The sequence below is a fragment of the Ambystoma mexicanum genome, chromosome 2p (genome assembly GCF_040938575.1).
Source record: "Ambystoma mexicanum isolate Mex_15411 chromosome 2p, UKY_AmexF1_1, whole genome shotgun sequence".
In the NCBI taxonomy this organism is placed as follows: domain Eukaryota; kingdom Metazoa; phylum Chordata; class Amphibia; order Caudata; family Ambystomatidae; genus Ambystoma; species Ambystoma mexicanum.
Window position 1 is genome coordinate 277,091,662 of NC_090923.1, and position 27,685 is coordinate 277,119,346.

The 27,685-nt window shown below is 43.5% G+C and overlaps 1 protein-coding gene across 3 annotated transcripts in view; it reads right to left on the reverse strand.

Moving 5' to 3' along the window:
• SFMBT1 (Scm like with four mbt domains 1) overlaps window positions 1-27,685 on the reverse strand; it is a 1,637,826-nt gene that overhangs the window by 40,736 nt on the left and 1,569,405 nt on the right. For all 3 annotated transcript variants that reach the window (XM_069643544.1, XM_069643545.1, XM_069643546.1), the window contains exon 18: window positions 5,631-5,806. In XM_069643544.1, the coding sequence (XP_069499645.1) occupies window positions 5,631-5,806 (176 nt within the window). The remainder of the gene's footprint in view (window positions 1-5,630; window positions 5,807-27,685) is intronic.

Genomic DNA, 27,685 nt, shown 5'->3' on the forward strand with positions numbered 1-27,685 from the left:
AGGCGCGATGAACCGTCGTCCCATGGCATCCAGTTTCTTCCCTTCACCGTCTGGTGGGGAAGTGGAAGTTGATGCCGTCATCCTTGCCGATTTCTTCTTGGCCACCACGGAGACCACTGAATCTGGTGATGGCTGCGCCCTGAGGCACATAGGCGCGAAGTCTGGGACCCAGTACTACTGCTCGTACCGGTCCCTCTTTGCAGGGGCCGTGGATGAGTTCTTCAGAAGGGACAGTCCTTCGTCCCAGATGTCATCCAGTAACTGGACTGAGAGGACTGCCTTCCTCTTGGCCTCCCGTCGTTGGTAGAGGAACCCCTCCTTCTCCTCCTCCGGGTATAGCTGGAAAAGCTCTGATGCCCTGGAGATCATGGCGTGAAAGAAGCCAATTTCGTCGGGTGGGGAAGCCCGGGCAGGGGGTGACGGGAGATCCGTCTCATCGTCGCCGCCGTCGTCAGTCCCCGTCGTCGTCTCAGTCTCATCCCTTGGTGGGGAGTGAGGGGGTGGAGGTGAAGGCTGGAAGAGGATGGACTCTCCTCCGCTTGGGTGCAGGACTCCCCGACTGTCCAGGCTCTGCTGGATCATCCACCAGAGGCAAGGGTAGCCTCGTTCTTATCTCGGTGCACAGGATTTGCAGTGCCAGCAAAATTTCATCCTGCACGTCCGTCGGCAGTAGCGACGGGAGCGCCGGCATTGGCGTGGTGTCTGGTGCTCGTCAGCCTGCCTTCATCATCGGCTCCCTCCCCCTCTACATCCGCCTCGTTATGATCCTTCCCGCGGGCCCTCTCCTCGAACTTGTCGATTGTTGCTTTGATGGCAGCCAGCTCGTCCTCGGAAGAGGTTTCTGAGTCTGTTAGGGCTACCTGGCCCCCCCTCCTCTCTCATCCTAGGGTTTCACGGGGGTTCTTTCGATAGGCTGGAAAGACGATTCCCTCCGGGACGGCAGGGAAACTCTAGGCCTGGAAGTCGTCACCACTGGGTTTGCCTCCGCAGGCTTCGCCAGGGCTGCCACGACTCCCTAATCGAGGCCTTAGCCGGGTGCGTCTGGGGCCTTCACCGCGGGGGGAGGATCACCACCTCGTTCCCTCTTGGCTTTCTCCGTCGGGATCGACCAGAGCTTACCCGGGTTCTTCAACTTCCTTTTCACCGAGCTGGAGCATTGGCTCGTGATTGACTGCGTCAGTGACATTGCGCCCGGCCTAGCAGCCGAGGAGCCCGAACCAACGGCGCTCCCGGTGCCCGAGGACTCGCGGTGCTTTGCCTTTTGATGGGCCCCCGTCGCCGGAGCACCCTCAAAGGTCTTAGAAGACCGCTTGGACTACTACTTCTCACCTGCTACCGGGCTCTTCGCCTCCAGCCAGTCAGTGAGTCGTTTATAACGGTCCTTCATGGTCCGGACAGACATGTTTTTGCAGAAGGCACAGTCCTCCTCCACGTGCGACTTTTCGGCGTAAAGGCAATAGAGGCACCGGGAGTGCTCATCCTCGAAGACGTTCGTTAGTCCAAAGCCAGGGCAGATCCTAAACAGCTTGGATCCAACGGGCATTGAGTCTCTTTTGTCCTGAGCCATGTCCACGCGGGGTAGGCCTCAAAGGTCTTCCAGAAGCCTCCAAGAAGTTAACTTTGATGAAAAATCGCCCTTGAGGGGCGTAGAAATTTCCGAAACGGGTCCCCGTTGATTGGAAGATGAATCGGTGGAGCTTGAGGCTCGAATTGCCCGGAAAATAAAGAGTAAACTCTTTGGAAAAAACACAACACGCAGTTAAAGCTTGAGAGCTAAGCACGAGGACTCCCAACACTTGAACGTGCAGTAAAAATCTGAAGATGGCTCGCTGCCAGAGGAGGGGCTTAGGTAGAGGGCAGTCATTGGCTGGGGACTGTATGACCCAGAGACCAGTGATTGGTTACTAGTAGAAAGACATTTCAGAAACGAAACTGATTTGTTCTTTACCGAGGATTTCCAGCCCGACGACGGGGAATATTCATGAGCATGTGAATCCATGCCAGACCCCATGCTGGTGAACAGCCACTCCTCTGCTGGAATGAGCCCAAAGAAGTTCAGGAAAATCCTTACCACCCAGTTTATATCTTTCTGAGATGCAGTGGATGATCAATCTCAACAGGGTCTATTTGGTCACAGCCGTGCCAGCACAGCCACCAGGACATCCTGGCATGCAAGGTAGCAGAACACAATCGGGGCACCCATCAAACCTATTCCCTGACAATGCATGGTCATAGGGCGGTACATGGCCTACTGCCACATCTAATAGCGACAACTGCATTGGTGACGTCAGCACATAGACAAGTACACGATAAATGAACTCTCATACCTTGAATGTTTGCAAGTGTACTACGTAGGCTAATGGGCATCCACCCCATTGTAAGCAAGGTGCACAATCCACAGGCAAGATGTGCGCACATTGGCCAACATCACCATTTACAGGTACCTCGACCCACAAACCGTCATGTCTCACACTGTCCACTTATGTTTGATAATTACAATTTTCAAAATGCCTGCCGCAGTGCTATCATTTCACGCAATGATGAATTTCCACCGGTGGGAAGCTCTGCTGAATTTCCCAGCGGGAATGGTAATTTTTCAGATTATTGGCAGAATTACTGATGCTAGCTGTTTTCAACTGCAAGGAATTACTGTTACTGCCAATGGCCATGTTATACGGCAGGAATGACGGCTGTCATTCCACAGAGGAGGAATTACTGCCAATTCTGAGCCACACTCGTAATGAGGACTGTTAGGGAGAATTCTCTTATAAGGCTAATTTCCCAAACCTAGTGAGTCTCCCAGCAGCTTTGCTGGATTTTCGGGGTTTGTTTTTTCCTCCTGCTAAGAGTGAGACTCTTTTCCTTCCACTCTTAGGCATGATTTGAGGTACGTCTTTGACTGTGTGCTTATGGGCTATGGAGTCTTTTACTCCATAGGGTATCATCTATTTTGTATGTGTGTGTTACACAGCACCCTCAGTGCAATAACACAGGGGTGTCATATTGACCCCCAAACATAGACTCCATACCCTGGGACTGACTACTATCTCCCAGGGCATGTAAAGTCACCATTGACTTTACTAGTCCAAAATTGTGAACAGAACCAGTACAAACCATCATATTGTGGAAGTACTGGGGTTAATGCGATTGCCCCTGGGTCTGTTTTCAAGGGGGCACTGTCCAGTCCCCCCTTGTCGAGTTTCTGGCTGGTGGCAGTGGTTACCACGCAAAATATTCCACCAGAATATTTCCTATGGAATTTTCCCATTCATTTTAAACGCACCAATTTTTGGTGCAATGTTAAAGATACCGCCGGTTTATTTATTTAATATTAAATCAACGGTTGGGTCTTTTTGCCAGAACTCTTTTCTAAAATGGCGTTCATGTCCGTCTCTGTAACTCTAACCAAGGTCGAGTCCTTTGTTCCACTTTTTGGCAGGCTTCTCCACAGAAGCCCTCCAAATCGTGCCACTCTGTCTGGGTTCCACAGGATGTGTGGGGAGGGGAATTGGCACCCTGGACTGCGTTGCCTTAGCAACTCAAGTCGCACTCTATTCTGATTGGCCCAGTGGTGAGCCACCCGGCTCACTACTTAGCATGTTTGAGTGACAGCTAGGCTGTTGAATGGGGGGTTTTCTGCATAAAAGCAGGGCCATTGGGACTGGAACGTCAGAAGTCGCCACAGGACCTAAGAATCCGAAGAGGGAAGAAGCTGAGCCATCTGCAACGACGACACCACCGGTGAAGCCCTTCTGCAACAAACTGAACACTTTCCCAACGACAAGAGAAGATCTTCTGCTGGACGAGTCTTCTTCCTTTGAGCTGGTGGGTTCAACCAGTTTGCCCCTTTTGCCTTCCAAAGACGTCTCTTGGTCGGATCGCCCGTGCCAAGCACCCCGGCGGCCGGATAGCCAAGCTTCACCACTTTGAGCGTGAATAAAAGGAACGCACCTTTTAGTGCAGTGCATCGACTCCACGTTTCCTCCTCGACGAGATCCTCACTTCCCCTGGTCGAAACAACAAACTGCAACCACTGCCAGGAACAACTGCCATTGCTGGAGCTTCCTCTCTCTTTAAGGTACTGGGTTCTGCCTGGCCTCCCTTTCTTCGGTTTGCCCAAGGTGACCCATAAATCCTTGGCTTTCCAACTGGGTTGGCCCCAGACCTTCTAACATTACCTTCTTGAATCACCCCAACCTCTTTTGAACATTCTGCAAAGACTTTTAGTGCATTTTAAACCGTGTGATCCTGGGAACATTTCGCTTTGCTCCATTTAAAGTGGGCCTGGCCTATGAACTTCGGCTCTACAGTGTATACTGCCTTTACTCCCTTGCTGAGAACTCCTAAAAGTGTTGGGACCCGTTTTATTTCTATGCTCTGCCTCTTTCTCTCCCTTTAACTTAACTATTGGAGTGCCATCTAGGTTACGCGCTAACATCTGTTTTGACAAATCGTGGTGTTTTAACTCTGACCTGTCTAATAGTTATCAAGGGAGGTGTGTATACTTTTCCTGACTGTGTTTTAACTTGCTTTTAATTTGGAGTGCTAGTATATTGCCTAAGTGTCTTTTAAATAAATAATTATATACTTTTGATACAAAGCTCTGGTCAGTGTTTGTTTGCCCTACTGTGTTTTTAGCCCTATTGTGTATACTCTATATACTGCCCTACTCTTATTGAGAGAAGTCCGACTGCTCAGCCACAGCTACCAGGTAAATCTGGGTGGTGCAGCCTGCTACCAATTGGGTTTACTGCTTGCTCCTGTAGTCTTAATCTTTTTGCAGTGTTCCCCAAGGGAACTGCACAGGATTCTGCCTAACAAGGACCTGTGTGTCAATCACAGTGCTCAAAGCCAATTTTTAACGTTTGCCAGAAGCTGAAACTGGCCAGAGAATAGTGACTTCCCTCAATTGACTAAACATTGATGGAGTTGTGTGTTGCAGCCCAGTGCTGTACTGCTTAAAACAGTGTCTTTGAGAAAAGACATTGTAAGAAGCTGAAGGATGGTGCAGGGACGGGCTTGGGACAGCTTATGTCGTCTCTACCTATCTAGTCAACATGTTTGGAGGATTTCAGCCCCCACAACACCTATGGGCAGCCGCCACCTGCTGAAAGAGAATTAAATGTTTACAATATTTAGAATTTCAAGAGTAAACGTGTGTGCTGTTGCAAACTGGTTGTAACTTTTATGTTAGTGCCACGGGCAGTGAACAGAGGGGTGGGAGGGGCTAAGAATAGTTACACTGAATTGTCTGATGTCTCTATACTCCATTTTCAGGGAGTTGGATTTTAGTGAGAACAACAGTCACAATTTAAGAAGCTCCTAAAAAAACACTCTGCATGGTCACTGCCATTGGGTGCTCTGCCAACTTTCCCCCCTGAACACTGAAGAGTCTATCAAGGACAAAGGACAGCAGAAATGTTTTGGTTGTAGAAGTAAACGCAGCTTTAACCACTTATCCAAACCCAATAATCATTGCTCACTTATCTCTTGCATCCCATCCTCCATATCTCCTCCTCTCTTCCCTTCCTTCCCTACTGTATTCTATTTATTGACTTGGTGCCCTGAAGTCTGTTATTTAGCATGTTTGTCACAGTAGAAAATACAAATGATAAAATACAAATGTATACCTGGAGAGATCCTGCTGGTGTGGTATCTACGGATGTTGAAGAAAGTTTTTTCTTGTGAACCAAGGGCTTTCGCCTCTTTCTTTTCTTACTAGCGTTTTTCAAGGCAGCATCGAAGTTTCTATGTGCACCAGGTGGTCTTCCTATTCTTCTGCATTTTTTCTTCCCAGAATAGTGTGCTGTAATAGAGACCAAAGTGCTTTGGGACAGAGTTTTTAGTAAGAAGATAATACCATCACATCAGGTAAAATATTTTGAAGAAACTGTATTGTAATGTGCTCATTAATTGGGTTTAACGCCCATGAGCATGAAAACTGCACACGGCAATGCTCTAGATGATTTGGATTGTTAAGAGGGTGTTTCAGAAGCTACTCTATAAAGGGGTTAAAAGAAGCAGACCTATTGATCCAACAAAATGTACACTAAAGTCTAACCAAACTCTCAATGGTGGCGTAGCAGAGCAGTAAGGGGTTATAAACATTTACACTTTCACAATTTGGTAACCTGCAATGGGTTACCCACCACTTTAATATTTACACTGTTTAACAGGCATACACACTTAGCAGTTCCTAAAGTGTGGAAAAGATTTACAGCGCAAATTACAAACTTTGTGCATTATAAATCACTCAAAAAACAAAACCTTAAGAAAACCAGCTCTATCGTAAACCATGGTAATATGTGTCACAGGTAAAGTAACTCTAGTTGCACGGGTTTAGATACAGTAGAACAGTTAAATCACACACCTATGGCTGGAACACAGAACACAATAGGCTTGAAGTGGCTGGAAAATGGTTCAAATGTCAGTCTTTAGTGTTCGAGCAATAGGTCTACTATAAGGTATTTAAAGGTCGAGATTCAACCAGAAGATTGGACTCCAGACACAGTCAGCAGGCAGCATGACAGTTAATCTTCAGTCCCGGCAGGCCCTTCTATGTGGTGATGGGCAAAAGTCTCTGTTATAAAGGAAAGCTGCTAAGTTTCCAACTCCAAAACTAAAAGGTCTCCATGCAAAGAACTAGATCAACTTCAGGAGGATTCGGGCAGAATACAGCACCCTGACTTTTGGATTCTGAGACAGCCAGTACAGCAAGCAGGATTGTGGTTGTTTTGTCTCACCAGTCCAATGAAGGGAGGTCACCCGAGTCAATAGTGCAGAGCCTCGCAATGCAGTGCTTAACTGAGCCAATACTGGTGCAGTGTTGTCCTACCAATGGCCCTTAGCAGGCTACTTCGCGCAACTGGTCGACGGATGGAAGGTACCTGTAACAAACAGGTAGAGGATATCCATCCATGGACAACCAGCTACCTCACATCTGCCCACCAACATGACATTCTGGTTGGGAAATGGATTGGGTCTAGGCAATGGCAATTCCCAGTTCAGTGACACAAAGTACTGTCAGTGGCTTCCGTTCAGAGAAACCCTGTAAACTTGCAAAACCATATATGGTCATTTCTGGCCTGACATGCAAGAGCAGGAAGGCAACCAACAAAGAAAATGGTACAAGGAACCTTAAACCATGAAGAGCTACTATTTTAAGTTTTTCAAACTCAAAAAGGCATTACAGTAAAAAAGGAAAGGCTTACTGCTACCAGCCTGTTCAGTACACATCACAAAAGTAATGATGAACTTCCTAACAAAAGGTTCAGGGCACCCAATATGTCCATATAGAGCTCCACTTAAGGTGGCTGGTGCTGTAATGTAAAAACAGTTAAAATGACAAGAATCACTTGCCATGCAATGTTCTTTCTATGGACTCTCGCGCCATAGATTCTCCTCCCACAGATGCTCCATGTCGATAGACTTTCTGCAGCGGAAGCGGTTCTCAAACTTCCAGCCGGGGGTGTAGTGCATCTACCACCTGGCTCCCCAATTACAGCCATGACATTTCAGTCCTATATATGGAGCACACTACACCCCATGACCCACCCCCCCCTTCCACTCCTCCACCCCAAGTCCAGCAGCTGAGGGAACCTTTAAAAGTAAGCATTTGGAAACAAAACTTCTCAAAAAGATCATCATTTTCTAATCTGAGAAAGACATTCGTTTTTTTAGCTGTCGTAAGAGTGACAGGCTAAGAGGGTAATGAGGAATTTGGGGTTGGAGAATCCATATAAAAAAATATTACACAGCAAGTAATTTTTCAATCTAATGGATTTCATCCTCCCATAGATTCTTCAACTTCATAGACTACCAAATCAGAACACGCCACTGGAGAAGGGCTGTACTAGCCAAAGTCCTTTTGTCACTTCTCTGCGTGCTTAATCTACACAGGACTATTCAGCGCAAGATGGTGTCGGGTTTTGTCATGCCATCAATATAGCATCAGCCGGTCAAGTGGCACAGCGAGTAGAGCGCCCGCTTTGACACCCGTGCAGAGCCTGTTAACGCAGGTTCGAATCCCGGCGAGGCCAAACTCAGCCTTTCATCCTTCCGAGGTCGATAAATGAGCACCACACACCGTGGGTAATAATAAGCAGCGCTCAGATACCTGAGGGTTTGTAGCGCTATATAAAAGCCTAATTATTTATTATTATTATTATTAGAATGGCACCGGACAGATCTACAGTGGCACGTTGCCTCCAACTGCAAGATGGCTGACCAGCCAGGCCGTTACTCTACGATAGCACATCCAATATGGCACACTTCTGATTCCAGAGCTGCAAAGTTGCATCACGGCTGATTGCTTTTCTATGGTGAGAACTAGTTGCCCCCTGCATTGCAGCTTCAGGTGCCAGAGTGTTGCAGTGCTTTCTGGTTTATCTCCTGCGATTCACCTCGCTCTCACTTTGCTCAGCGATTGCTCACTCTCTCTGCTCGTGATTAGCTTCTTCCTTGAACTTCGTTTCTCTGCTTTCCTGCTCTATCACTGACCTCTGGGGCTTCCCTTCTCCTGTCAGTGTCAAGGACTCCTCCATTTAGAAATTCCACCTTCTACAGCTGCTCAACTTGGCATTCCACCTGACTCTTGGTAATAGCAGGATATCATTTTCCAGTGCCAGCATTCCCTTCTGGGTTTGGGTTTTTAGACAGAGGAAAGTTTTGTAGAGGAGGAGCCAAGTACCCCTACCGGAAGTTCTTCTATTATTCTGCCTATATGTTGGCAACCGGAAATTGCGACATGTGCAAAGTTAATAAAGGTGACTATATCACAAAAAGGCCTTGAAACAAGGTAATCATTGAGAAAACTCTACATGTATCAGCAGAGAAATAACGGTCTCCTGAAGGAAATTACGGAAGAGTGTGAAAATGAATGAGAGGATGGTGACGTCACATGAAGCAGAAGTGACGCACCGAGAAGAGAAGCGAATGAAGAAAGAATATAGACCTTACAGAACCTGATGACGAAGTAGTGAAGTGAGCAACATTTCCGGTGTGAAATGAAGATTGCACGTGCAGAGAAGCACTGAAGACATTGCAAAACCAGTTTACAAATGTACAGACGCAGTAACTTACGTAGACAAAGTAATTATGAGGCTGGCTATGTATTGAATAGATTGCATGCGATGCGCCAATGTGCATATTGGAGTGTATAGAATCTGGATGTTCCACAACGCATTTTTAGCAAAATTGGACCCTGTGAATGAAAGGGCTGGAAGTGTGGCACAGCAGAATAAGAATAGCTGACGGTGAAGGAAGATTCGAGAAAGTATGGCCTGGCAGTGTCAAGAGTCGGGGCTGCCGAGAGCCTAGTTATCTACTCGAGAGGATACAATAACGTGAGAAGCAAGTTGGGCTCCCGTTTGAGGTGTAATTAGAACCACTGAGGGTGCCAAGATTTCTTCATTTCATAGTATTAAATACAACAAAAAGCTCAAAAAAACGTGGTCTCCAGTCACATGGTCAGATGAAAATAGACTTTGGGCAAGCTACACCGAGACCAGAAGATGAGGCCATGCCACACTCCCTTTTATTCTCAGGCACAGTGAGCCTCTGCAAGGCCAAATTCAAAAGAACTAATTGAATGGCAGACCGCAGGAGTGATGATGGATGTTGGGCTAATTGGGCAGAGTCATGACCAGGCCAAACCCGCCACACCTGGGGTACTAGCTTGCGTGCTGCTAGCAAGTGGAATGTTCCAGAAGGGTAAAAACATGCCAACCAATTATAGAGGGCCACGTATTAAAGAGCCCTATAGTTTGAGAAGCCAATAGTATGTTGTGTATTAGTCTGACACGGAAGATTAATCTGAAGAAGTCAAAATTCTGCACCTCCGAGGTATTCTGCCTTTCCTCTCCTTCACCCAGAAGCTCACTGTCTCTGGAGCCCTGGTTCTCTTTGCAACTCATCTAGAACAAGACTGCAAGACTTGTCCTTGGCCTCAAGCCCTGGGTTCGTATCTCTCCAGCCCTAAAAACTCTTCATTGGCTCCTATTGGGTTCAAGAATGAAATTCAAGACCCTTTGCATTGTCCACAAAGCCTTCTGGGGCCTGGTTCCAAAATACCTTCAACTTTCCCATCGTAAATACCTTCCCTCTCAAGCTCTTTGCTCCTCCACCTCCAACTCCCTCAGAGTCAGTCGTTTCTCAAAGAAACAAGCTTGGGGTAGATCTCAGTCTTCGGCTAGGGCCTCCCTCTAGAACAACCTCCCTGCCACTCTCATACTTGAGGAGAACCATCTCCGGTTCCGGAAGCACCTAAAGTCCTTCCTCTTTGCTTTTGCCTTCGCTTCTCCCCTGCTTATCTGTTCTGCTTTGGCATCGTGCACCTGGTTACCCTCTGATTTTGGGCCCAGGTACTTGCTCACCCTGCCATGCCCTCGCACTGCCTTCTGGCAAACCTTACCACTTGGGTCTGTATCGGTAACCCTATAGTTCCCCCACCTCTTTTCTGCACTTATCAGACACCCTCTGTCTGCACCTTAATTCTAGCACCATGCCACTTGCTTGCTGCACTATCTCTTTGTTAATTTCCCTTGCTTAGCACTTTCCATTTTTCCCCCTCCCTCCCGCACTTTCTCATTTCCCTCTCCCCTGCACGTTCTCAATGTCAATGGGCCTAGTAAAATTGTTGTTTTTATTCTCCCTTGTTCCCCTCCCCTGCCTCGTCGTGCTCTGAAACACTTGTGTATGAGTGCAATACAAATAAAATATTAAAGAGGACTTGCACTTGGGGTGGGCTTAAGTGTCCACCTGATCTTAGCGACCCAATCATGCCCCTGTATCCCATAGAAAGTATATGTTGATGTTCCCTGTTGACCAACCACAACCCCTAGTAGGTTTTCTTATTTGCAACGCAGCATGACGTCACGTATGACACATTTTCTGTATAAAAAATGTTTATAATATTTTTTCGAGAACTCGTTGAGCGAGCTGTGCGGTGTCCTTTGATGTCCGTTGTACTCCCTGTTTTAAAGACTTGTTATTAAAACAGCTTTGACTTTTGACAACTTCCTGAGTCGGTCTGATTATTGATGCATGAGTAAGATCTGCATCCACATCCATGCCAGATACTGGTACCTCGTTTTAAAGGACCCGTTCCCCGGGTTCACTTGGTGGCAGAGAGATGATGGTTACTGAAAGACCCATCGACCCAGTAGGCTTTTAGAGATTGCGGAACATCAGACGTCCGCCATTTAGCTGGAGGATCGCAAGGCTTCCTGTGAAGAGCGGCCGATATTGAAAACTTGCAAGTAAAGAATATACAGGTCGGACGGGCCCCTCTTTCACAAAATCCCTCCTGGTTTCCACTGGCGTGACCGGACCAAAGGCGAAGGTGGCCATTTGGAGGAGGAGACGATCCCAAGTGTCAGGTGCTGAAAGGCGATTGGTGAGTGGATTGAGGAGAATGGCAAATAATGTAGAGCAGGGGATTGTGGTAATAGTAAAGAGTAACAGGCGGTTGGTTGAGTAAATATATGACGAGATGCGTCAAGACTAGGAGTGGCTAGATAAGCCCAGAGCCCCACACTCAAGGCGCATCTACAAAGAGTTATTCCAAAAACCAAAATGGGTACCCAGACAAGGTCTGTGAGAGTGAATAACCCAAACTCCCATCAGAGTAGTTTGGGGGCAAGTAATAGCAGCAAAGTGCGCTGAGGAAGTACATGTTGAAGTCAACTATTTTGTCAGTTTGTTTATTTTATGTATTGAAAAAAGTGAAGTGCCTTATGAAGCAGAAGTGACGCACCGAGAAGAGATGGGAATGAAGAAAGAATATAGACCTTACAGAACCTGATGACGAAGTAGTGAAGTGAGCATCATTTCGGGTGTGAAATGAAGATTGCATGTGCGGAGAAGCACTGAAGAAATTGCAAAACCAGTTTACAAATGTACAGACGCAGTAACTTAAGTAGACAAAGTAATTATGAGGCTGGCTATGTATTGAATAGATTGCATGCGATGCGGCAATGTGTAAATAGGAATGTATAGTATCTGGATGTTCCACAACGCATTTTTAGCAAACTTGGATCCTGTGAATTAAAGGGCTGGAAGTGTGGCGCAGCAGAATAAGAATAGTTGACGGTGAAGGAAGATTCGAGAAAGTCTGGCCTGGCAGTGTCAAGAGTCGGGGCCGCCAAGAGCCTAGTTATACAATATCCGAGAGGATACAATAACGTGAGAAGCAATTTGGGCTCCCGTTGAGTGCGATAAAATGAATTTATGAACTACAAATGATGAGAGGAGGAAATACATTTGGTATAGGGGGACATTGAGGGTCTCCTAGCAGCAATTCTTGGGTAAAGAGCTGATGACATTTGGACAAGAGCAGGTTACTCGAGTGCCACGGCACAGAACACAGCTCATGACAGAGCGCCACTTAATTGCAGGGCGGCTGGTTGGAAAGCGATATGGGTACAGTATTTTGATACATCAGATATGGGTGCAATTATGGCACGTAAGATGAAGGATGAAGAGGATCCGCATGCTTACATTCAAAATTTTCAGGAACAGTGGACCTTGGAAACTCGATAGCCATGGGGGAAATCAGTGACAGTATTTTACCACATTTTGTGTCAGGGATTGCCAGAATAGGTACAGAGACAGCTTAAGAAACTAGTGGGAATGGAGGCGAAGCCATGGGCAGAAATACAGTTGACTATCGCTCATCATTGCTGATTGCTGCATGGAAAAAATAAGAAGGAGGAAGATGCTAGGAAGCTTGAGGAGGCTAAGTTAGTTCAGAAGAAATTGTCAAAGTATACCATAGAAGGTGCAGTACTGACGAGCAGAGAAGGGCTGGGAACGCAGCAAGCAGTGGGTATGCCACAGGCGAATAATCAACGGCAAACGGATCAAGGAGGAAATGGGTTTGGGCCGGGAGGCAGAGGAACAGGTTTCAGAGGAAGAGGTGGTTTCTAGAATAATCATGGTGGCTTACAAAATAACCAAAGGCGGGTTTCAGAATATGCAGAACGACAATCAAAATATGCAAGGAGGGCAAATGAGAAGACTCCCTCCTATATGTTGGACATGTGGCATGACAGGGCACATTGCGCGGTGGGAGCCAAGGGTATGTACAGAATGGATAATTCTCAAGGGGGGGGGCAGCTTAACCTCCTGTATATAGTTCACAAAGTAGGGACAGGTTTGCCCAATATCAGGCAGTGTATCAAGCACAAGCGCCGCTAATGCAACAGGCTTTGCAACCACAGCAAGCACCATTGAATCCACAAGGGCAGTCACAGCACGCACCCATGCAGATACAGCAGAGTGCAAACACGGGACAGTTGTTGACTCCTAGAGTAGGCGGAGTCACTATTGTGGGAGGAAGTCCTTTTACAGGCACAGGGATAAGCATTATCCACAATAGGATAGCTCACAGGCGACTTGATGTGTTCAGTACCATCAATGACACTGAATCCTCAAGCGGAACCAAGGGTAGATGTTACCATAGGAGGCACATCTTTTGCTTTTTTAGTAGACAGTGGGGCAACTCGCTCCTGTATACGAGTGGGAACATTTTCGTTATCAGGAAATGCCATGAATGCACAAGGTTTCTCTGAAGCAACAAGTAGAGTTCCTTTTACTGATGAATTACCAGTCTCTATAAGAGAATGTGATATGTCTATACATGTATCGTATTCAAGGCAGATGCCAGTTAATATTCTGGGTCGAGACTTAATGACAAAGCTAAATATGACTATTTCTTTTACTGACTAAAGCATAGTGTGTTCCACACCAGGCATACATTATTTAAACATGGGCGAATTTATCATGGCATTTACAGGGCAGATAGCTCTACGAGGAATGCCATCAGATCCAGAAGTCTATTTATGGGGTATGCATTTTGGTTACGTCGCTACCAGGCTTAGTGGGAAAGATTATGAGGATACCTGATGAATTTTTGTTCAGGCCACAGATACCCATGGACGAAGAGGGGGGGACAGATTTTTCTCTTACAGCTGTAGACAATCATAGTGCAAGGGGAATTGGCCATGCTCGAAGTATTTGACGAGGGCAGGCCATGGAGAACATTAATTGCCATTGGGGAAGGGTATAGATTGCCTGACGTAACAGACGAAGATATGTTTAAGGATGGTCCGTCAGACGATGAATTAATATTCGTGATGATTATTACATATTAGATCAGAATAGAGAAGGGAAATCCCACAGCGAATGGTGATAGTACGGCAACTCCCTGCATTTTTTTATGAAGACATGGAAAAAGTGCCAACTTCTTTATGGACTACAGGCCCTTATGACGTAGGCTTATTGTAGGGGGTGGGAGAAGTTTAGATTAAGGAGCAAGGCAGTACCCAATGTTTCGAGAGGCAGATGAGGGAATTTTTAATACTTTATCAGCTATCATGGAACAGGGCATCTTGGCGACGTCAGAGTTACTGTGTAATACTGCTGTGGACCCTGTAAAAAAAAATCTAAAAGGGGGATCATGGCGTTTAATTCAGGACATGAGACCAATTAACAAGATTACAGAGGCAGAGTTTCCTCTAGTTCCAAATCCTGCAACGATTTTGTGTAGTATCCCCACAGAGGAACGATATTTTACTGTGATTGACTTTAAAAATGCATTTTCTCAATCCCGTTGCACAAGAATTCTCAAGATCTCACATCATTTACGTTTCTTCAGACTAAGTTGAAAAGCACTTGCTTGCCCCAAGGGTTCTGTGAGTCTCCATCGATCTTTAATGGGGTCCTGCAGATGGCCCTAAGCAATATTGATTTGCCAAGTGTTGTGCTGCAGTACGTAGATAACATTTTTGTTTGTAGCACGACAGAAGATGACTGCAGACAAGATTCGATTCAGCTAATGACTATTTTAGCAGACAGGGGATATAAGGAAGACGAGGATAAATTACAATATTGCCAGAAGGAGGTGTTGTACATAAGCAGGTCATCTCGCATGAGGGAAAGAAAGTTACACCTGAAAGAGCTAAGGTGATTATGAAAACACCAAAACCACACACGATAAAGTAAATGCAGCACTTTCTGGCATTGCGTAACTATGTTAGAGTATAGGTATTTGATTATAGTTCATATACAAGACCCCTTTTGCAGGTTTTAAAGAAAGCCCAAGTGAACAATGAGAAAATAGAATGGACTGAGGAAATGGAGGAAGTTTGAGGAGTTGAAGAAAGCAATCTGTACAGCTCCAGTTTTAGGAATTCCCAAATATTCTGAGGAGTTCTTCCTATTTCCGCACACAAATGGAACAGTTACGACAGCAGCGCTTACACAGAGGACCACACTTGGGTATAAACCTCTGGCATATTATAGTGTGATTCTTGATCCAGTTATGAGAGGACACTTTGCTTGCGAACAATCGCTGGCATCAGCCGCGCTCGCTATTGAGAAGTCTACAAGTATTGTGATGGGCTGTTCCATTACTTTATTTCTTGAGCATGCTTTGTTTGCTGTTTTGTAGAAACCTAAGGGTACACTGACATCTCAGAGGGCTTCTGCACATGAAGTAGTTATATCGAAATCAGCAATGAAAATCGTCAGGTGTAAAATAGTGAACCCTGCCACGTTTGTAATTGAACCTGTGCCAGAGGATGAGCAAGTGCATGATTGCTCGAAATGTGAGGAGTTTTATGACGAGATCCCAAGGGTAAAGGAGAATGAGCTAGCGGGGCGGGGGACGGTAGGGGGAGTTTCTCTCTATTGAATGGTCGTCAAAAACTGATCAAACTGATGGGGAAAGGCATTTAGAGCACGCTGCGGTAAGACACTGAGATAATGGAGAATTTGAAGTGGTAGCAAATGCGACTACCGTCTCACTTTTCGGTACAGGCTGCAAAATTGGTGGCGCTTATGGTCGCGCTCGAGAATCACAAAGAACAGGAAGTGATGGTGTACAGTGACTCCGCCTATGTCTCGTTAACCGTGAACGCAGGGTTAGCACATTGGAAAAGTAGGGACTACCACCGAGCGGACGGCACTCCAGTGCAACACGCTGAATTATTGGACAGGCTCATTAAGGCACTACAACTCCCAGTAGACATTGCAATAGTTAAATGTGCAGCACATACTAAGAGAACTGATTTTCTCTCACCTGGTAATGAAAGCGCAGACAAAGAGGCCAAAAGGGCTGCATATTCACCTGATATTTAAAGTTTTGATACTCCTAATGTGAAGGAGAAAATGGTCATGATTATGATTGTAAATGGATTTAATCATTTGTCTAGAACGCAGTTGATGGAAGTTAAAGGTAGTGCTCTGCTGGAAGAGAACGAGCTATGGACACAAAGGGGGTGTTCTCTATCCCCCTCTGAAGCATTGTGGTGATAGGACAGCACTAGTAAAGCAGTGATGCCTGTAGCCTTATTAATGGTAGCGTTAGAACAGCTACACTACCCTGCGCATAGGGAAAGCCTTGTAAGAGCTATTGTGGAGGATTGGTTTATAGCGAACTTGTTAGAACACGTTGCTTTTTATATAGTAAGTTGCATTGTATGTCAAATGTTTACTGCTGGGCACACATTGTGATCAATCAGAGGAGTTATTCCTCGATCACCTGGTCCTTTTCAGCATTTACATATCGATTATGTTGATATGCTGCAAGTATGTAGTGGATCTAGGTATATGATAGTGGTGGTGTGCCCCTTTCGAGATGGATCGAAGCTGGTCCATGTACACACCCCGATGCCACTTGCGCTGTGAAGTTTTTAGTCTGAGAAGTCTTAGCTAGATGGGGAGTATGTGAGGTGCTGAGATCCGACAATGGGCCTCATTTTGTTAAAGTAGTATTTGAACAGATTTGTCTATTGCTTAGTATTAAAAATACCTTTTCTACTGCTTACCACCCACAAGCAAACAGTACATGTGAGAGAATCAACGGTCTTCACAAAGAAAAAATCGCCAAACTTAAATTGACACTGAAGAAGGGGTGGCTGTATTGCCTGCCCCTTGCATTATATGCATTAAGGAATCAGCCGTGGTCGGACCACCAACTCACACCCCATGAGCTAGTTACAGGAAGGTGAATGAGAACACCACTGTCACCTCCAACGAGGAGTAGAAGGGATGCCCAGTCAACTGCAGAATTGTTAGGAAATGAGCTTAACATGTAGGACCACTAGTATCTCTGTCATTTCAGATCAACTCGAGCGTAAGGGGTGTCGGTCTCAGGACACAGATGAAGACCATTCAGCAACCGGATACTAAGAACTATCTGTACCTAAACTGTTTATTGGAGATCCCGTGTTAAACCGCAACTTCACTAAGAAGTGGCATGAGCCCCGATTTAGTGGTCCATTTATTGTGGAGAATATTACTCCCTTTGCAGTAAAAGTTCACGAAAGGCGTGCCTGGATTCACCTCAACGACATGAAACTGTATGCTGGTGAGACTGGAACACCCCCACCGGATTCGGAAGCAAGTCCAGAAGAAGCAGTTCATCATGTGCAGACTCAATCAATGACAAGGAAGAAGGATGCTAAGATTTCTGATTAAATAAATGCAAGTGTGCATTTGGACTGTGGCTTTTCCCCGGACACACCTTATAGATATTTTAGCGGAAGTAATCAAGTACCTGTTCTCAAGCCACAGGAACTCGTTAAAATTGGACTTTAGATAGTACTGATGTCATAAAAAATGACTGATCTTGACTTCATTTTTGACGACCCGAAAAGGGAGCAGTTCCCGGATTCGTTTTTCACTGAGCTTCTTTTGGTCAGACATATGGCCCTGTCTGATGTCCAGCTACTCTTCACTGATGACGCCCAACAAGGCTGAAACATGTCTGGGGATGCTTGTGGTCTCGTGCAGAAGGCATGTGACCTAGCAGTTCGGGCTGGACTACCCCTTTGGGGGTTGGCCCAAGCCTGATTTGCATATGGTCTTTCCCCTTTTGTAATGGCTTGGCAGGCGAAGAACAATGGTCTGGAGGGTTGCCCAGAGCAATGCCAGAGGTTAAGATTTATTCTAAACTGCGGAAAGCAGAGTGAAACACACCCTGCTAAAAGACCGCTCTCATGTCCATATCTCAATAGAGGTTACTTATCATTCCGAACAACACTTATGTCAATTCTTAAACTATTACTGATAAATTCAAATCCAAGTGCTGTTATGATTCTTCTATATCTATTTAGGAGTATTAGTATCTTGAATCTCAAATTAGTGTATAATTCTTCAAAGCATTGCTTGGAAGTTAGCAAACAGGAAACCAGGTTGTTATGATATAATGTTCAGAGCTTTAATTATTGCCAATGCATTTCGGAGAATGTACCTCCTTCGTCAGGGCTGTGCTCTGTTTTGTAATCTGCATATATTTCCATATAATACATTTTTTCAACCAGCAATAGATAAGAAATCATTAAGTACCACATACGTTTGGATTGGGGTATGTACCATAAATATACATACCCCAATCCAAACTGTCGTGTGTAAAACAAAAGAAAAACATGATATACAGAAAGAACAGTCCAGAAGGGAAGAAAAAAAAAGAAAAACATTGTTTAATTAGTCTATGCTCAGTCTGTGTGTAAGAATAAGTATTGAATCAACCTGCATGTTGCTATACCTTAATTCTATGTGCCACATGCGTGGAGTCCATTGAATCGTTTCCGAATTCAGAAGGAGGATTCCTAAAGTAAAATCAGTCTTAAATCAGACGAAAAATCCCGCCAGTTTAAATACTATCTATACTGCAAGATAAAGAACAGTAAATGACACTTAGTTCGTAGCCGTCATGTTCTGTATAAACTACTTTATCCAAAAGTGCAGCAAATCTTTCTGATGTGTTTCATTAACACCTTTGTAAAATATACAAATATGTCTCCCGTTAACCCTGCCCTTTGCCTTCATTCATACTTGTCACAATACTAAAATATGTGTTTCCCCGAGCTTCCTTGCTTACCGTGCACTTCATTCAGAAACATCAGAGCAGTGAAGAGCGCGCACCCCTCGCTCTATCAGCTGCTCTTATGTGTTACCATGGTTTCAGCCTGAGGCTACCGAGCCAGACCCGCCCGTGGGCGCATCATGTCTCAGCAGCCTCGGGCCCCAGCTGCACTGAAAGCCACGGTGTGTATTTATTTACATATTACTGAACTACTGTAGATCAGATGTACGTTTGCAGAAACCTAACTACCCTGTTTTCTAAAATCATCGCAGTGTATCCAAAATAGTATGAAATAATATAAAATGAAATAAAAAAGGAAGGAAACATACAAACAAGTATACCAATGAAAAATCTGAAATAGCAAGTTGCACAAACTTAAAACCACAGTAAAGAAATAACGGTAAAACAAATTATGTAAAATATATATATATATATATGCGCTTCAACAACGTGGGTTGCTATGGGAGCCTAAGTTTGATAAATGTACCAGCAGACACATGGATAGAAAAAGGATATCTATCTCACACAAAAATATTGTATGTAAATGTACTTGTAAACACATAAATCGGGAGAGAAATATTTTTTCCCCATCAAGTTACAACCACAACGTAAAACAACATTTAGTTCTACAGTGTGTTAATTACCTCATAAGGCACACCTTTTTGTTATGCTTACACAAAGGATATAAATACATTTTCATGAGTATGAATGAATACATTGATGTCAATGGGTAAATACACATCTTAAGTCCCAAAAGTGGTACTATTATAACCAGCCATTCCTATTTACGGCCATAACTTCACAGATCCCCTCAGTCTAATGGCATTCAACCATATTCTACAAATAACATTGATAGTTGATCTCTCCATTAATGCCAAATGGATTGAGGCATCCTAGTTTATCAATCCAATATGTTTCCCTTTGGTCCAATCTTTGTTGAGATCTTCATGTGGATTCCTGGTTTTGACGACTTCCAAAATCTGGAATTTGATGTGTTTCAGATTGTGTTTTCTTTCTATCCAGTGCCTCGCTACAGCTGAATTCATTTTGGCATTCCTTATATAAGACCGATGCTCATTCCAACGTGTCTTTGCCATTCTTTTAGATTTGCCCACGTAATGTTTACCATATGGGCATTTAATTAAGTAAATTATATTGGTGCTGTCACACGTCGCATAATCCTTAAGCCTTATCTTTTGTCCAGTGTGAGAGTGGCTTACACTCTCTACTTTGATGACAAAATTGGAATTTGCGCAATGTAGACATGGGAAGGTACCTCTCCTTTCAGTGATAGGACTTTTAATCGGTGGACACAAATTCATCCCGCAAATTCCTACTCCTCTGGTAGGCAAATGTAGGTATTTCTTTGAATAAATGTTGCACTCTGGTGTCACATGTCAATATAGACCAATTCTTTCTGATGATGTTCTTGATGTGTACTTTGAATCGAAAACTTAGACACATACACCAAACTAGGTGAGTCCTTGGTCTTATCTGTGGTTGTCAGCAAAGTTTCTCGACTCAGTGGATCGACGCTCTCTGTTGCCTTGTTAATATCATTATCCGTATAAACACGTGATTGAAATTTTCTGCACATGTCTGCATGCTCCCACTCATATTCTGATGGATCACTGATGATTCTTTTGATGCGTAACATCTGACTAAACGGTAAATTTTGAAGCAAGCTTGGCTGGTGAAAACTTAACCGATGTAAAAGGTTATTTCTGTCTGTTTCTTTACAATATAATGAAGTTTTGAATCCATTAGCATCCATGCTTTTCAGGACATTTAGAAAGGGAATTTGTGTTGTCGAACATTCATAGGTAAACTGTATCCGCTGGTCTATAGTGTTTAAGTATCCAAAAAATTCACTCAATTACTCCTTGCTCCCTATCCAAATTCCAAATATGTCATCTATAAATCTTGTCCACAGGTGTATGCAATCTTTCCATCTTGTGTTGGTAAGTACATATTCAAACTTGTACATAAAACAGTTAGCATACATGGTTGCTCCCACCGCGGTACCGGATACTTGAAGAAAAAAACAGGTTTTTGAATTCAAAATAAGAATTTTCTGCTATGAACTGTAACAAAATTAAAATGAATTCCTTCTGAGCCCGAATATCTGGATATGTTAATAGAATCCATTCAATCGCTTCTTGCCCCAAATCATGAGGAATTGACGTGTACAAACTGGTAACATCAATGGTAAACAAAATACAATCCTTTCTGAAAGGGTTCTCCCTCAGTTTCTTAAGAAAATGAGTTGTATCTTTAAGATAGGTGTTGGTTTGTTGGATAATCGGTTGCAAAAAGAAATCAATATATTGTCCCAATGGCTGTAGGATACTTTCTATGCCAGCCACAATTGGTCTTCCTGGTGGGTGCATGGCATTTTTATGGCTCTTAGGAATGGTGTAGAAATTAGGAATACGGGGGTGTTTGAGCAAAAATTTGAAAGTGTTGAGATTGATCCATTGTAACTCTAAAGCTTTTTGTAACAGTTCTTCTAGGTTGTGTTGAATACTAACCGTTGGATCCATATCTAGTCTAGCATATACATTTGTGTCACTGAGTTGTCTCAAACATTCTTCCTCATATTCACTAGTGTTCATTATCACCATTGCCCCTCCTTTGTCCGCAGGACGTATCGTGAATTTGTTAGTACTGTAAAGTTTTCTAATCAATTGTAACTCAGGAGGTTTTAAATTCTTGTGCGTAGGATGTTTGTAATTCAGTTTCTCAAGATCCTTAGTCACCTTTCTTTGAAAAATCTCTACAGATGGAACTACAATTGGTGGAGTGAATTGGCTTTTCAGTTTAAATTCTTGGTAGTCACATTCTTCTTGTGTAACTGTTACTGTGTCATCTCTTTCCAATTCATCGAAGAATACTTCCAATTTCAATTTCCTTATAAATTTAAACAATTCAATCTTAGTGTTGAATAAGGTGGTTCCATATGTCGGAACAAAACTGAAGCCTTTTTGTAGAGTCTTCATTTCTGACTGTGTGAGTTCATGACTAGAAATATGTATCACTAAGTTTTCTTCTGCCTTGTCTGGGGGCCTTCCCTTTGACTTCCTCTTCCCCTGTCGCGTCATTTTTGACGTGCTCCTAAAAAAAATTTCTGGCCGAATATTTATTGGCTCCGTCCTTGCTGGTGCCTCAGTCGCTGTACTAGTAGTGGTACTTGTGCTTGCAGTAGTGGTAGGTGTGGGCTCCTGATTATTACGTTCTCTTGAAGAGTCAGTATCCGAGCTGGATGTGTTGTCTGACTGATTAGGATGATTAAGTCATGGTCTAGGTGTAAATTTAGGTACATATTTCTCCATCCATGTATAGACTTCTTCATTCAGGTAGTCATGTGTCTCTCTTGAATTTACGTAACTTTTTCTGTTCACGTTCTCTTTTATAGCTTTCCAATTTATCATTTATCTCGGTCAGTATCACATCATACTCTTTGCCTAGACTCTCTACTAGTTCTTTCTCAATTTCAGTAATCTCACCATCTAGTATTGTTACATTTCTTGATAGTTTATTGAATCGTTAGGAGTATCAAATCTAACAAACATTTGTTCAAAATTGCCTCCCATTTCTTAACAAATTCTTTACATAACGTTGGCCGTAATTATCCTTAAACCACGTGGAATTCTTTGGTTTCTAAAATATCTACCTAGAGTGATGGCGTGCAATTTGTGGTTAATTATTTTCCTTATCAAGTATTCAAGTTGTTTGATGCGTTTTGCTGGATCTTTCGGTTGGTTGGTAGATTTATCAATAGATGTTTCGCTAATCAAGCCTAGAATTGCTGTTGCTTCTTCCGTTGTAACCGTAGGGTTTCTGCGCATTTCGTTGTGACACCTTCAATTTCTTCAAACGACATTACTAAAAGAATCTTAGAGTCTCAGGTTGCTTTAAGTTATATATACGACGTGCCTCCACCTAAATGTGTCCCAAAGTAGAAGAAAAAATGCTGAGAAGGTGGGCACAATCTGTGTTAAAAAATATTTCCTTTAAAAAATATATCTATATATTAGTCTCCAAAAAATAAATCCGTATAGTTTAAGGAGCAGATCGTTAAGAACGCCCAGAGACACCTGGGTTAATAATAAACCAAACTGCGGAAAGCAGAGTGAAACACACCCTTCTAAACGATCGCTCTCATGTCCATACTTCAATAGAGGTTACTTATCATTCCGAACAACACTTATGTGCGCGCTCTTCACTGCTCTGACGTTTCTGAATGAAATGCACGCTAAGCAAGGAAGCTCAGTGAAACACATTTTAGTATTGTGACAAGTATGAATGAAGGCAAAGAGCAGGGTTAACTTGAGACATATTTGTATATTTTACAAAGGTGTTCATGAAACACTTCAGAAAGATTTGCTGCACTTTTGGATAACATAGTTTATACAGAACGACGGCTACGAAGTAAGTGTCATTTACTGTTCCTTATCTTGCAGTATAGATAGTATATAACCTGGCGGGATTTTTAGTCTGATTAAAGACTGATTTTACTTTAGGAATCCTCCTTTTGAATTCGGAAACGATTCAATGGACTCCACGCATGTGGCACATAGAATTAAGGTATTGCACCATGCAGGTTGATTCAACACTTATTCATACACACAGACTGAGCATAGACTAATTAAACAATGTTTCTTTCTTTTTCTTTCTTTCCCTTATGGAATGTTCTTTCTGTATATCATGTTTTTCTTTTGTTTTACACACAACCACCGTTTGGATTGGGGTATGTATAATTATGGTATATGTATGATACATGTTTGATGCAAATGTATGTGGTACTTAATGATTTCTTAACTATTGCTGGTTGAAAAAATGTATTGTATGGAAACATATGCAGATTACAAAACAGAGCATAACCCCGACGAAGGAGGTACATTCTCCGAAATGCATTGGCAATAATTAAAGCTCTGAGCATTATATCATAACAACCTGGTTTCCTGTTTGCTAACTTCCAAGCAATGCTTTAAAGAATTATACACTAATTTGAGATTCAAGATAATAATACTCCTAAATAGATATAGAAGAATCATAACAGCACTTGGATTTGAATTTATCAGTAATAGTTGAAGAATTGACATAAGTGTTGTTTGGAATGATAAGTAACCTCGCTTGAGGTATGGACATGAGAGCAATGGTTTAGCAGGGTGCGTTTCACTCTGCTTTACGCAGTTTGGTTTATTATTAACCCAGGTGTCTCTGGGCATTCTTAACGGTCTGCTCCTTAAAAAACTTTACAGATTTATCTTTTGGAGACTAATATATAGATATATTTTTGAAAGGAACTATTTTTTAACACAGATTGTGCCCAACTTCTCAGCATTTTTTCTTCTACTTTAAGATTTATTCTAAACCTTCCTGCCATCACCTCTTGTTTTGCTGATGTCCATGGAATCCTTCTCGCTGTCTTTGTTTTTATATTCAGAGTTTACCCTGCTCTTTTTGGGCATAGCACTGACGTCTGCACTTTTGTACAGGATCCTAAAAATGGCCCTGCGATTAGAAGGTTATTGGCAGTAATAATCAAGCAAATTTGGCAGCTACCTGAGCTTTTAACGATGCTGCCTGATTAAAAAGGTTTTTTCCTTCCTCAAAGGTAGTACACAGGCCCAATGTGCTCTATTAGCATAACAGTTCCAGAAAGCGAGCAGACTCAACGACGAGTAGAAAAAGACACCAATGGTGGGATTTTATGTATTGGTGCATAATTTGTGTGTGCACAGCATCTGTTATTGTTTTCCTATTTCTGCTAATTCACGCTGCTTACTTTGTTGGTTCCAGAAAGGCAGAAATCCCTTTGATCCTCCCCACTTCAGTGACCTAAGCAGAGTTAGATGTTGTAAGGAGACTGAGGACATATGTGATCGTTCCTACACAAGGGGCACATGTGAAGTCACCCATTTCTTTGACAAGTGTTCCTATGATCCACCCTGTAGGAAGGATGATGTCTGATGTACTCCATGAGCATTTTGCACATATTCTTTTGAAAAGAAAGAGACATGCAAGGGAAGATGATTTTGAGTTAAATTATTATATAGACAGTACAGCACATTTGGGGAACAACATGTGTTATCAACACATGAAGGAGGTAGGAAAGAACCTCTGAGGATGATTGCAATGTATGCGCTCTCCTACCTTATGCTATGGGGAAGTCCAAAATATTATAGCTATAAAGATAGACGTTCAAACAGCTCATTGCTTAACTCACTTTGCTCTCTGCCAAACATAAGGTCAATTTCAGGGTCGAACAGCATCTTTGGTATGGGCAACTGAATGGATAGCTCCAGAAGAAGACAATTACGTTCAAGTTTTAAACACAAGAGCAAGAGCACACCCCAGAGATCATGCAATTAGATACCAACAGCCTGGCACGAAGGGAGCAGGAATCCGATGGGAAATAAATAGAAAGTTCAATTGTCAAGGACAGACTGATGAATACAAAGATGCAAGGAAAGAGGACAAATGCAGATCTGGGGAACAGTACCGTCTCTGGATGACTGAGAAGAAGGCATAGTCGTATGCAGAGCTGTGGCAGTAACTGGACATCATAGACCAGTTATAGATTGTGTGGAAAAGAAATGCAAACCTCTATGGCCGAGGGTTGCAAAGCTGCTGACATGGGTCGAAGACAGAGGAGGCCCGTTGCAGATAGTGTCTCTGGCTAGTGCAGAACTGTGCTTCAGAAACAATGGCACATGAAAAGTTGGAGAAAATCTGCAGTGTGGGCGAATCTTGGATGTACCAGGAAAGAAGGATCGGACAGTAGTGATAATGGACCACTACTGGGCCTGCAGATCTAGAGCATACATGAACCTGCCCAGAGATTGGGGAGGACTGTGTTCTATGCCGATTGTTCATGTTCCAGCATTAGTAATTCCAAAGAGCGATCTGAACACTGGTGAGTTTCCAAAAGCAGATGCTCACCTAAGAAAGAAGACATCTATTGGATTCCTCAAACGAACAAAGAGAGAGAACTATTTCTCAGTCAAATTGATAGAAGCCTTTAATTCTATTCTGTATGAACAGGTTTTTCAGTCAGACTTCAGCAGTGCTTGCTACAATCTTTATGGCAGGGTTCCAGGCGATGGCAAATGCCAAATGGTTACAGGTAACCAGATGGTAGTTCCTGAAGACGATTAACACTACCATAAAGGGATTTAATGCTATTAAGGAAGAGCAGAGAACCATAGGACTGATGACTCTTCAGAATAGATATGTCTTGGACATGATTACAGCTATGGATGGAGGGGTTTGTGCCAAAATCAGAATCATGTTGGCCATTCATACCTTCTCATGACGAGAATGGCACCTTTACAGAGGCCATAATAATGCTGATAAACTTGCACGTCAAGATGGAATATGAAGTGGAAGACAATGCTGATGACAGATGGTTTGCGTCAATCTTCTCATGGGTTCCACAATGGATGGTGAATATTTTCACGTTTCTTGGAGCCCGGTTAGTGATGATCATGTTTGGATTCTGTGTGGTCAGAATAATAATCGCAGAGTGCAAAAAGACTGCAAAGAAAGCAAAAGGAATGAAGATCATGATTGATGTTGAGTCTGGGTTTGGACCCAAAGAGCTGACAGGTGAAGAAATCAGAGACTACGTTAAGGCCAGTAATCATGCAAGTGAGGGAACACAATTCGAGTACCCAAGGAACCACAAGACGTATGCAGGTAGATGGATTTACTGCAGTCCGAATGGACAATGCAGTCTCATGACTCGGAGTATGGATGAACATGTGAAAGCAAAGAAGTACTTCTTCAGATGAGGATGTCTGGATGTGGAGACTGGTGAGAGAGTGGTTGATAAATCGCCCGGTGGGGGGCGGGGTCGGGGTTAGTGTAGATGAGGAGTTAAGTATATCTACCGGATGTTCCACCTCTATTCTGCATATATAGTGGCAACCGGAAATTGTGACATGCGCCAAGCCAATAATGGTGCCTATATCACGGAAAGTCCTTGAAACAAGGTATCCATTGAGAAAACCCAACATGTATCCGCAGAGAAATGACAGTCTCCTGAAGGAAATTCCGAAAGAAGTGTGGAAATGAATGGATTGGTGACGTCAAATGAATCAGAAGTGACACACCCAGAAGAGATTCGAATGAAGAAAGAATATAGACCTTCTAGAACCTGATGACGTAGTGAAGTGATCAACATTTTGGGAGCGAAATAAAGTTTGCACGTGCGGAGAAGCACAGAAGAAAATGTAAAACCAGTTTACAAATTTACAGACACAGTAACGCAAGTAGACAAAGTAATCATGAGGCTGGCTATGTTGCATATATGATACATTACTCACCGTAATTGTATTTCTGATGCTTGTATCTGCTTAGATTCACATGCTGTGCATAGGCCGACATCTAGTGCAAGCTGCAGAGTATTACAGTTTGTTTTTCAAAACTCGAAAATGGGCATCGAGGGAGGGCGTGCCAGAAATACTATCCGTAGTGTGACGTCCACTGTACCCATGATCCCTCACGCGTCTAAGACCCTCAGATTGTATTTTTTCCTGACATGAGGTAGCATGAGGAGTAGCGCGAGTACAGATGATCCAAGCAGATAGAAGATGGATAAGACTACAAGCATCCATGCGCCTTCTCTCAGAGGGGAGGAAGGGTGGGTCGCATGTGAATCTAAGCAGATACAAGCATCAGAAATACGATTACGGTGAGTAATGTATCCCTTCTGAGGCTTGTGGAATCTGCTTAGATCACATGCTGTGCATAGATTAGCGAGCAGTGTTAGAAGGAGGTGGGATTTGAGAAGGGTCATGAGCAAAT